The sequence below is a fragment of the Glycine soja genome, chromosome 11, assembly GCF_004193775.1.
Source record: "Glycine soja cultivar W05 chromosome 11, ASM419377v2, whole genome shotgun sequence".
Lineage (NCBI taxonomy): Eukaryota > Viridiplantae > Streptophyta > Magnoliopsida > Fabales > Fabaceae > Glycine > Glycine soja.
In genome coordinates this window covers 1,041,312-1,053,695 of record NC_041012.1, presented here as the reverse complement: position 1 = coordinate 1,053,695, position 12,384 = coordinate 1,041,312, and the positions used below count along the sequence as shown (strand labels likewise).

At 34.2% G+C, this 12,384-nt stretch overlaps 2 protein-coding genes across 2 annotated transcripts; both read right to left on the bottom strand.

The window, feature by feature from the left end:
• Window positions 1–859: 859 nt before the first annotated feature.
• Window positions 860–4,076, bottom strand: LOC114377289 (exosome complex component RRP45A-like). The gene is made up of 5 exons (XM_028335735.1): window positions 3,345–4,076; window positions 3,066–3,254; window positions 2,749–2,978; window positions 1,907–1,965; window positions 860–1,399 (listed from the first exon to the last, which is right to left on the bottom strand). The coding sequence occupies exons 1-5, from the start codon at window positions 3,981–3,983 to the stop codon at window positions 1,200–1,202; spliced, it is 1,317 nt and encodes a 438-aa protein (XP_028191536.1). The 5' UTR covers window positions 3,984–4,076; the 3' UTR covers window positions 860–1,199.
• A 598-nt stretch (window positions 4,077–4,674) lies between these two features.
• On the bottom strand, window positions 4,675–9,881 carry LOC114375543 (probable serine/threonine-protein kinase At1g54610). Its single transcript, XM_028333335.1, has 8 exons — window positions 8,553–9,881; window positions 8,170–8,454; window positions 7,584–7,901; window positions 6,887–7,114; window positions 6,212–6,312; window positions 5,767–5,881; window positions 5,435–5,677; window positions 4,675–5,301 (listed from the first exon to the last, which is right to left on the bottom strand). Exons 1-8 carry the CDS (start codon window positions 9,003–9,005, stop codon window positions 5,173–5,175), a joined length of 1,872 nt encoding a protein of 623 aa, XP_028189136.1. The 5' UTR covers window positions 9,006–9,881; the 3' UTR covers window positions 4,675–5,172.
• Between the last annotated feature and the right edge of the window lie 2,503 nt (window positions 9,882–12,384).

The following is a 12,384-nucleotide window of genomic DNA, read 5'->3' as shown; positions in this document are numbered from 1 at the left end:
CTGTTTGATTTGGCGGCTGGGCCAAATATTTTGCAAATGCCACATCTCAGATTATCTCAAAGTCATGTAAACATAATTCCATTTTGTAGTGGAAAGACTCCTATAATGGAATAATTCAAATTTCAAGTCTGAGTTTCTACATGGAAATGGAATGAAATCGTTTGATTAAACCTTTTCTCTTTTATTTTGTGTATAGATTTACACATTCACTTGTCTTCCATTGTTGCAGAAGCTTGTTGATTCCATTGAACAACCTGCTGTGCTGTATAAGTGGTTCTTGGTGAGCATGTGTTTCTCACTAATTTGTTTTCCAAGAGTTCTTTTGATCTTTTATCCAGTAAATGTGCTATACGTTTACAAGATTCGCAACAGAAAGCATAAACTGTGGTCTGCCTAATTTTAACATATGGGCAATTGGCAGTCATCACACTATTTTGTTGTTGTAGAGAGGGCCTTGGTTATTCTTCTCTAGATATTTAACGTCAATTTTGTGAGACTTGTAACCAATAATTGGTTTACTTTTACTTTTTCATCTGATTGTGCTGTTTCTAGACTCTAATCAGCTGGATAACTATAGCATGTGTGTATATTTCTGTTATTATTCTTGATCTTTTTAATATCAAGTATCAACCCGCATCGACAATCATACATAATTACAAATAAGGTAATACTAAACTGTAGAAATCAGTGATTACTGTGAGTTGTTCCTAAGAGATGCAAAACATCCAGTTGCATTTTCCACCGTTACAGATATTGCAATTTTGGACAGATAGATCGAGCAGTAGTATTCTATATTAAACAATCTAATGTTGTCATATGATAAAAAAAAACTAAAAGGCAACAACAGTCTGCTGGGGGGTGAAGGAACTTTTCAAGTACCAAAAAAAGTCTTATATAGAATATTATCTCAGGAGTTTCTATCACGGAAAAATAATTGAGACTCCATTGTCCATCTAATGTTTCCAACATCCTATCTATCACATCCAAGAGGAAACAGAAATACAGCCTAACAGTTCAGACAACTTAGTGTGCATGTTTGTTTCTCTATTTGGAATGCCCTAAACGAGTATACAAACACAAGAAATCGTTGCTTCTCAAAAATGGGAACATTTGCAATTCACTTCCCCGTTGCAACAGGTATACGAACACAAGCTTAGAAGGTGAGAGGTAATAAGTCAACAAAGAACTAATTTAATCATTTAATTTTCATTATTGGAAGATACTATTTTCTTCTTCTTGTGTTTGGGCTTGACGGCATCCTTGAGAGTCTTACCTTTGTTATTCTGCCCAGCAGTTAGAGCCTTGTTAATTGGTGTAGAATCTGTCTTAATTTCCAGTGGTGGTTCCTTGGGCTTAGTTTCACGTCTTGAATCCTTTTGTTTACTAGGAACTGACGGTCCTGCATATTATACAACAATTCTAATGAGTCGAGTGTACGCAGTTCCATCTTCTCATTAGACCACATACACGTGTATAAAGTGATCCAGACACCAGTTGACCATTTCAAATTGAAAATGAAATCCCAAAGGAAAAAGTCTAAATAAAAGCAACAAGAGAAAACGATGCATACATAGGTCCAGTTTAGATAAACTTCTTCATAAGCACTTATAAGAGAAGAAAATAAGATAAAATAATTTGAGTTTCTCCCATAAACTAAAATCAACTTATGCACTTGACTCTAATAGAAGCTCTATCATTGAACTTCTCCAAAAACTAAAACGCACAAGTTGATTTTATTAGCTTATGAAGAAGCTCAATGCATTCTTTAGTCTTAATTTCTTCTCCAATAAGTGTTTACGGAGAAGTTTATAATTTATTCAATCAAAGTCAGACAATAAACTACTGGTTCAATCAAAAGCCACATAACAGCTAATATCATAATTGAAGATTAAAGAGAAGCTATTACCGCGTGAAGCTAGAGAAGCTTTTAGAAGATCTGAATTGACACACTCTGAGTAGGGATCCCTGAGGAAGTGAAGGAGCAATGGTGACAAGATATAAAATGTATTCTAATAAAATTTCAAAAGGATTTGGTTAAAATATTCATTTGGTCCCAATATTTGTGCCCATTATAAGTTTTAGTCCCTATACCAGAAAATTGTAAGTTTTAGTCCTTAGCTAAATTTTTGTAGCATTTATCACTATCATAGAGTTTTTGTAGTGGTTTTATACCGCCAGAAATTTTTCTCTAGCAGTAATGTCAGGGACCAAAACTTTACTTTTATGCATGTGTAGGGACTAGAACTTAAAGTTTTCTCATACAGAGACTAGAACTTGCAATTTTCTTGTGTAGGGACTAAAACTTAAAATAGGAACTATAAGGTAACAAATAGTTTAACCAAAGAATTTCTTCTTAACATAGACAAAAGTCAGAATGGAAGGACCTCAAAATGACCTGGCAATGGCAATTACTAATTTCAGTTTACTTTCTATCTCTCTGTTGCTTTATTGCAGTAAGTTTCCAACTTATCTATCCACTGGCTGTAAATAGTCTTCAGTCTCATAAAAGTTTGTTTTAGATTTATATACATGATCTGGAGCAATTTGTTATGCCACTGATATATCATACATGTGAGTAGAGTACTATTTTCTTTTTTCTTTTTGTAAGACAATGATAATTTCTCTGCATTTGCAGGTCTCTAGCAGTAATAAATGGACTGGACTAGAAACAACTAGACTATCAATAAATTTTAAAACAAAAACAAATACAAAGAAAACTATTAGTTCTTGGACTAGCTAGTATCGTACCAACTCGAGGGACCACCGGTGAAATTCTTTGAGACTCCATCCTTACTTTGCTCTTGTCCTGATGGTGAGGCTTCACATTCCATAGGACTTTCTTCTTCTTCTTCCAGCTTCAATTTGTCCAAATGACTAGCATCCAATTGATTTTGTTTTTCCCCACATACATCCACAGCAACAGACGAAGAATGGCGTTTAATCTTCCGTAAAGCCCTTTCATTGTTGTGTATTTCAACCTAATCAATTCACAAAGAATATCAGCTACAAATTTGACATGACAAATAAACAGGTGCAGCAATAGCAGGCAAGAAAAGAGAACTCACGGCATCCCTAATCTTAGTTGTAATATCAGTAGCTTTAACATGAGCAAGTTTCAAGCAGTGCATGATAACGCTATGAGAGACACTCTCTCCCCCAGGCTTTTGAATTGCACAAACGTCGCCGTTTGAATTAAGCGTGGCAGTCATGCGGCCTGTCATCACACACTCTTCATGGTGCGTCGGATCTATCACCTACACACATAAACCCTAAACCCTAAATAAAGAAAAAACTCTAAAAACAAAACCAGAGAGAAAGAGCATCAATCAAAAAGGAATTCGTACGAGGAGATTTTCATTGCTGAAAAATCCAAAGGTAACAGCAATGGGAAGATGATGAATAATCAACGGAATCGGGTCGCGCTCCTCGGGAGGATGCACCACCACATCCTGCCCGTCTTCTCCGGCCAACGAGCATTCCGGCCGCCGGAAAGTCAACAGAGAAGCCAACGCGGCGATATTTGCAGCGTCGACGAGATTTCCGGCATTGTCGAGTATGTGGATATCGACGCGAATGGCCCAGACGAGTTTGCCGGAGAGGACGCAGAGCGATTCAGTGTCGATGGCACGGCTTTCGCGGAGGCCACGGTCCACGACACGGCCGAGCTCGACGGCGGCGTCGGAGGGGCGGCCGGGGTCGAAGGAGGGGTCGGCCATGGGAGAGAACTCGGTGAAGATGGAGAGGGAGCCCTCGTTGGGGCGGTCTCGGTAGGGGCGGACGAGTTGGGCGGTGACGAAGGTCATAACGTGGGTTTGGCCCAAATGAACCTCCGCGGAGCCGTCTTGCTTGGCCAGCTTGACGGTGAGCTTGCGGTAGTCGGAGGGGCGACGGCCGTCGAGTCGGAGGTCGGAAAGGAGAGCAGTTTCTATGAATTTCTTGTCGTTAAGAGGCATTCTCCATGTGTTTGCTAACCGCTGCTCCATTTCCACTGCCTGCCAATGCTTGAGGTTTAGGTTAGGGCAAAACACCACTCAACTCAAAATCATAAGTCAACACTGTTATTATTGCTGTTTAGTACTATATTTTCATTTACTTTTTATATTCCCGGAATGGCCTCTAGAACATCAAGTGTATTACATACTTATACCCTTGCCCTCCCATGTTTTAATTCATATTTTCTACTCCTCCTAATGCACTTCAAACTCTTTCTAACCATTAGAATTATAGATAAAAGATAAAATCGATAGCCACTAGGATCCTGGTTCTTTGGCCTGTCAAATCATTTTTAGGATTAACCCAATAAAGACCTGACGTATACTATTTACATAAAAGAAATAGTATTTAAAAATTGGTTTTTATTATTTATTAAAGTTATAATGCTATTTTAACCTTTTTTCACATATGAATCAAAATTAAAAAAATTCTACCGAGGAACCCTATAAAAGGGACAAACATATTAAGTACTACAATGATTAAAATGTACTTTCCCCCCTATGTATTAATTGTTAAATTTCACCCCAAGTCTTGTATTGAATTAAAGATAGAGGGGAAATACAGTTTATAAACATCAATTCAGATGTTCAGCATCACCAGTCTTTAAAGAGAAGAACAATCAAATAAAATTTTCTCTAGTTTCTCAAGTCAATTTTCAATGTGGTTCGTTTCAAAATAACTTTTAAGTGAATAATAAGAGCGTAAAAATTAAAGATATTCGTGAGATCTCTATGACCTATTTATATTATTCTCATGCAGGTTATGGTAGTCTTTTTACATTATGGGGCATGAGAAATGCCTTAACGGTGAATTATGTGATTTTTGTAGTTCTTGTTTAACGGATTCTAATGAAATGTTTCACAACTATATTTAAGTTGGTTTAGCCTCAAGTTATCGTTGCTGAGCTTAATGGTATTGTGTTAGTGTATTGATTGTATTCTTAAGAATCGATCTTTGAAGAAAGAAAACCCAATGTCCACTTGACAAAGGCAATTGATGCTCAACCTTTGCAGAAAGTACACCCAATGTTGGATTCTAGCCATTAGAAACTTTTTTTTTCCACACATCTTGCCATTAGAAACTGAGTATATTTTTCTCTATTACTTTACATTGCTCTCCCTTTTTAGTAGAATCAGGCATGCCAGGATAGAATTTCACGTCCCCAAAATAAAATCACTTTCACGGATTGTTTTTTTTTACGCTACGGAAAACATCTTGCATTAATCGCTCATGCTCTTTAAGCATGTCATCAATGTTGCTACCCAATGGTCCAGAGCAGTGGATCCTATTTTTCTTCGGCATATAACCCTGAAATCACAAAGGTAAACAAAGGGGTTCGTCAATTAGAGGGGGAAAAAAGAATATAAAAAGTTGTTAATGCGTGTGTGTAGCAAACTAAAAGTGACATGACATAATGAAGAAAATGTTGTTCTTTAATTACCACCCCAGGTTCACGAACAGACATGCCCGGTTCCTTTTTAACGGAAGAGGTAGAAAATTCTGCCGCTGCATGATGTGTCGGTAATTCTGAATTCTTCCTCAATGAGGATGGTCCTGCCATACTGCTCTGCATCTGTGTGTAGGCATTGTGTAGACTTATCATGGTTGCTTCACCATTGTCGTTAGACTCACCATCCTCTTCCGATTGATGTTTAACATGGGACATTCTAGTATTTGACTTGCCCTGCCAATGTTGTTCAACTAGCCATGCATGAGAATTGAACAAAATTATAATCACCATGGCATGGATATGCCTATAAACATAAAACATACCCGCATAGAAATATCTCCCCGAGCAATATACTTTGGTGAACCCATTACTTTGGTATCTGCTGCTCCCCTATAAACAGAAGCTGGTCCACGTCCTTTAATAGATTCCGCATTTTTCCTGATTAAAAAAAAAACGGTAATCTTTAATAGGATGCATATGTTTTAACATTGTCTGAGCTCCCACCAAACTATGTATCTTCATCATATAGTTTTGGTCCTTGTTATCACGTAGAGTGATGTTACTTTCTCTGGGAGATCTTTAGTCCTACCATGTTTCCACCAAGGAAAATGGTACTAATGGTTTGGACAATCGAATGTGCTTAACATGAGAAGGGTGTATACTATATTATGTATTTCTGTTAGATATAACATTAAAAAAAAATGCCAATGAAACTGTTAATAAATCAATCAGTATCTTTAATATATAGGGAAATGAAACTTATAATACCTTGTAGCTTCCTTTTCGCGACGCTTAGAATCAAACTCCTTGGTTGGTGAAAACTTGGGTAAACTTGAGGGATTACAAGGTAAGGGGTTTGTCGTGAAGAACTGACAAAAACCCAACATGAACAGTAATAAGGTAAGTAGAATACCCAAAGCAGTTCTTGTAAATAGAACATCATCATCAGTTTGAAAAACTATAGTGAAAAAAAGCCTAAAAGAATATAAGGAAAAAAAGGCAGTTGGGGATCTTAGACAAATTCAAAACTTTTAAATATATAGTTCTTTTAAGAGGCAAAGAAAAGTGATTAGGAGTTCCAATTTTAAAATGCACTTTTGTTTTTCTTTTTTATGGTGACGACAACTGTCAAGCTGCAATTTCAGGGGAGTTAACTTTTATGAAGGACAAGACTTGAGTACTATTTTATGTGATTTTGATGTTGTTCTTCATTGAAAACAAAATGTGTTGTTAGTCATTACACAAGTTGTATTTTCATTGATGAATGAACTGTTACATCTGTTGTTTTTAATAACTGTTACACATGTAATTTCATTTAATAACACCATTAGAAGCACTTCATAGAACAACACCTTTACCCTTTTCTAGATTTTAAGCATGATAATAGAATTAATTTCCCTGAAAGTATGCTTGGAAAAAGGATGAAAGACTGCTCAGAATTACCTGACTCTCGAGTGCAGAAGTTGCTGATCCTCGATCTTCTGGTTCTATTGTAAGGAGCATATCAACAAGAGCCGATGCCGTGGGAGAAAAGTTTTTAAATGTTTCGGAAACTTGGCGGTTGTAAGGGTGTTGAGGCTTAAAACTTGTTGCATGGGGTAATTTTGTTCTCTGCCAATAGTCTTCAGATGGCGAACCACAAAGCTTAAAAATTTTGTGCATTTGTTCCACCTGCATACATTCTTGATATTAAATTGCAATTCTTTTTCCTGTGCTTAGTAGTAATGGAAATTCCATCTGCAAGTAAAATGCTCTTTTGTTTACTTGGTTGGGGAACCTTCTACCTCAATGGGACTTATATCTAGAATGTAATTTTTACAGTTTTTGCACTCTGATTTTATCAAACATATAAACTAAAAACAGGCTCCAAATGAATAATTAACAAGAATACCACACACTACCACCATCTAGTCAGAAAACGTTAACTCAAATGACAGAAGTAAACATAATTTAGTAATTTAGATAAAGGGAAGCACTTCAATACAAAATCTAATTATGAAGTGCATTAATCGGAGTTATAAGGTTAGTTTGATGGTAAAAGGAGAAGGGAGAGAGAAAGGTCGTGGGTTCAATTTCTCCAGCTAACATTTCCTTATAAAAAAAATTAAGTGCATTAATCATGTTGGTTCATGAAAAATACCTCTGTTCTTCCAGGCATGATTGGCTTCCCCACCAGCAATTCGGCAAGAATGCAACCAACACTCCACATGTCAATTGCAGCCCCATAATCTGTAGCACCTAGCAAAAGCTCAGGTGCCCTATACCACAGAGTCACAACACGGCTAGTCAATGGCTGCTTTTTATCAGGATCACAAACTATTGAAAGACCAAAATCTCCAATCTTGAGATTTCCGTTGTTGTCAATCAGAAGATTTGAACCCTTGATGTCACGGTGCAACACACCCCGACTATGGCAGTGTTCAAGCCCACGAAGCAGTTGCTGCATATAACATTTTATCTGCAAAGCCAGCCAGCGAGTAAAATAACGCAATATCATACAACTAAAACATTCTACCACTCTTTTTGCTAAACAAGTTACAATTTTCTTCCTTTTCGACTTATAAAAGATTCACTCATTCTATCAATTGCTAATTCGCTATAAACTAGCACATCCACTTATTTTCCTTAACCACACCATGTGACTGAAATTTATTGTTTAACTAGAAGGCATCTTAAAAAAAGAATAACTATAAAAAGCACATTTAACATGCACAACACGTACGTACCTGTGGTTCAGTTAACTTGAAGCCATGTATAGTTGCTAGCCCAGCAAGGTCATGCTCCATGTATTCAAAAACAAGGTACAAACTGGTGGACGTTCTAGACGTGACAATACCCTCAAGCTTGATGACATTAGGATGGTCGAGTTGACGCAATATATAGATTTCCCTTGCCATGAATTTGACACTTTCTGCTTCTGTACTTGAAAAGCGAACCTTCTTCAAGGCCACAATTTTACCAGTCTCAAGGTCACGAGCTTTATGCACACTGCTATAAGCCCCTTGTCCAATCTGCACATTCAACACAACATTCACTTGCATGTAAATTAGTTGAACCATTTTGAAATAAAAGGGGGGCATGAATTAGAAGTGATATTTTTGAAACTAACTTGGTCTAATTTTTCAAAAGAGTCTGCCCGTCGAGGCATCCACCCTTTGATGGCTTCTGCTGCCACTGAAGATAACCACAATGGCCATCCAGAATCAACATGTTGTTCTCCTGCAAAATGTTGCACGCTAAGGATTCTACTCATTAGTGGCTTTCTTTCACCTACACCACCGCTCATCGTGTTGCACCTCTGGTGCTGGCTTCTTGTGGCAGCATCTAAGTGGTTCTTGTTGCTTTTATTATCTTTGACAAACTCTCTAATCACTTGTGATGATGACTTAGCCATTCGGGGCCCCGAACCATTCGTGCTACCATCTAACTGTGCAGTTGAGACAGCAGGAGCAACCACTTGCACAGAAGAAGACTTGTTCGACGACTCTTTTTCTTTTTCTTTCTCATATTCATCAACTTTCTCTTTGTCGTCTGAAGAGCTTTTTGAGCATATGCACCCCATATTCTTGCAAAAGAATAGATCAATAAGTCACTACCTTTTTGTATACTTAAGCAACTGGGTACACTTGTATTTTCTTGGGAACCCAGAAGCTCCCACCCTTCTTATTCCTTTGATCAAGTAGCCATTTACCGTGAAAACTTGTACTGGGTACCCTTTATTAAGAACAAAGACGATCATGCCAGTGGAAAATTCCACCAACAAAATCAATGGTGCTATGTGTCTATTGACTTATTTCCCACGTAATAAGAATTCATAAAAAAAAATAACGGATATTACAGATTTGGGAAGTGGCTTTCAAAATTCAATGCTTTACACCTCCAGATTGCGGAATCTTAATAGGGACTCAAACAGAAAATGACACACAAAATTTTGAAAATCAAGCTCTCTGAATGAATATGTGAACAAGAAATGTATAATCACAGAAAAACAAACAAGGAAGGGATTCCCAAATCAAAGGGTGGTTGATAATTCAATTCAAGGAAAAGGTAGACGACAAAGAATGAAGAAAAAATGCACAAATTTCTTGACCTTTAAGGTTAAAGAACGGGGAGAAAAAATACTCAAATTTCCTGCAATGAACACAGAAGGCTAGGCCGCCACAACAACAACAACAACAATGTAGGAGATTTTTTTCTCGTTTATTTGTTGAAATCAAAATAAAAAAAAACGAAAAACAAAGTGTTTTTGATTGTTGTTATGTTGTGTACAAAGCAAAGGCAGGAGGATGAAGGGGTCGAGGGACATTAAGGGAAAAATGAAAAAAACAAAAGAATTTATTTGATTATGGGTTTGATTTGGAAAAATGGTTGGAGGGAGGGAAAGAGGGATGGGAGATTTGTGGGGTGTGTGCGAGAATTGGGAGATACCGAGGGTTCCAGATTCATCCTTATCATCATCTTCCTTCTTCGCTCGAAATACTCTATTCTTACACATCAAGCAACAAAATCTTTACTTTTCTTAATTTCACAAAATTAACATCAATAAAATCAATTTTAACATTTTAATATTTATTACAGTGTTTGACCAATCAAATATTATTTTAAATATAACTTTTAAATAAATACTATAAAAGTACAAATCTTCCATTTGTGATAATTTAAGATTAAATGAACCAATTTGATTTAATTAGAAAATTAAAATTTATTAGGTATGCATAGTTTAGTATAAAAGATTTTACACCATCCACTAAAAACTGATTATTAATATTTTATATAATCTATATATATATTATCTATATATTATATAAAATAAGATTGTTAATTGTGTTTTTCTCCACACATAACAAATAATGAAAAAAAATTAAGTTTCGCATAATTAATTTATCTTTTCCGTCAAAACAAACAAAATAAAATTTAAGCAAAACATGAAAAATAGAAAAATTTTATTTTATGTAAAATGTTTGTTTTAAGATATCATGTTATATTTCCAGGAATAACGTTACTAGGAATATTATGACTAACCCATAAAGATCTTCTTATTTAATATCTTATTAAAAATAATATTAAGGGAAAATTTATCTACCTAAAAAAAATTGTATCATTTATTTGCTTAAACCTACCCGATATGCTGATTGATATAAGCAGTTGATATATTAAAAGAATAATTAAGGTAATTAATATATTCAAATTGGTAATTAATATCATGATTTAAAGATTCAATTGTCCCTTTTTTAAAACGTTCAATATACATTATAAATAATATGAGGATAAAATAAATCATTTTTTTATTTTAATTGCTTATTAATAGACAAGGCTAGATAATAACTCAAGCTTATGTAATTTGAAATTACTTAAATAAATTTAATTATGTATAAGTTAAGTTGCTATAAAATAATTTTAGTATAAATATAAAAATTCAAATTATTTAATTTTTAAGTATTTATTTTAGTATAATAATATGCTTTAAATTTGTTTGTTTTTAATTTAATGTATTTTTTGTTTTAATTTTTTAACGGATACTTATCATTATACTTGCAAGCATACACACACCTATACACACATAGAGACATATATATATTTAAAATAAAAATACATTACAAATATGTAAGTCAAAAAATATTTATGTTTTAAAGACAAATCAAAACTCCTAATTATTTTGATTATATGCAAATAAATACAAATAATAAAAGTTATGTATGATATGCTATGAAATCATGATTTGTTTTTTGTCTGAAGACAACACACTTATAAAATGATCTGATATAACATTTAGGTAATGCATTTAAGACATTCATTTAATTATCGTTATCTTATGCAGAAAATATTCTTCTAGGATATGTCAAAAATCTATGAAAAATAAATGAAGTCCATAGTCTAAAAAGACGTTGATCCTTATCAAAATATGCGCTCTGTTGTTATAGAAGTGACTTTCCTACTAGAGTACAAGACATCTTATCCTATCAGCATGAACTTTGCATGAAGAATGAATATGCATTTAATGCAAGTATTAAATGCTCCAACAAATTTAAGAACTCAAACGAAGAACAGAATGAAGAATCCAATTATAGAGAGACAACGAATATTTGGAAATAAAATCTATATATAGAAGAAGCTTTGAAGAAATAAGACACGAACAATCCATGCGAATCATTCTTTCATTCTTTCTTGTAAAGCTTTACGTAAATTCTTATAAAATTACTAGGCTCTCAAAGCACCTAGTATACCTTGAGAGAAAAAACTAAAAGTGCTAAGTATTATATCCGTCTGTAAGACGATTACTGATTTTAGTCAGTGTGCAAAATCTTGTTGATTTGTTTAGAGTCAATAGTAACTTGGTAAAATAAAGAATATTACTAGTCTTAAGTCAAGTTTGGAGTAGAACTTGCAAGCATAAGAATCACTCGTGACAATGAACAATACTTATAATTTTGATAAGTTAGTAAAAACTTGATAGTTGCCAAAAATTGAAGATAATCCTGTGGTTGAGATGAATCAGTGTACTTTCTTATTTAATTGACATAGGACTTTGAATTTGTTTTTAGATATTTTAAAGAAATCCAATTTTCTCATCATTTGATCTTTTATATTCATCCTACAATAAAAAGTGTTATATAGTCTTAAGAAAGGCTTTTAAATTTTTTAAAAAAACACGATTCAATCTTGTTCTTGTATTATTTGTTTCTATAAAATATATTAAAAGCTATAATAATATAAGAATTTGCAAATTGTAAAATTAAGATTTATGTAGGTAACAGGTTATTACACTAGTTTTAAGATAATTATTATTATGAATTTTTTTACATAATTTATATTAAATAATAAATAATAATTCTTGTTGTCAGTAAACAAACTATATCATCACTTTTTTTTTACTGTAACATCATAATTATTAAAATCAGTAATTAATTTTTAATAAGACTTAAATATATTTTTATCTTAAT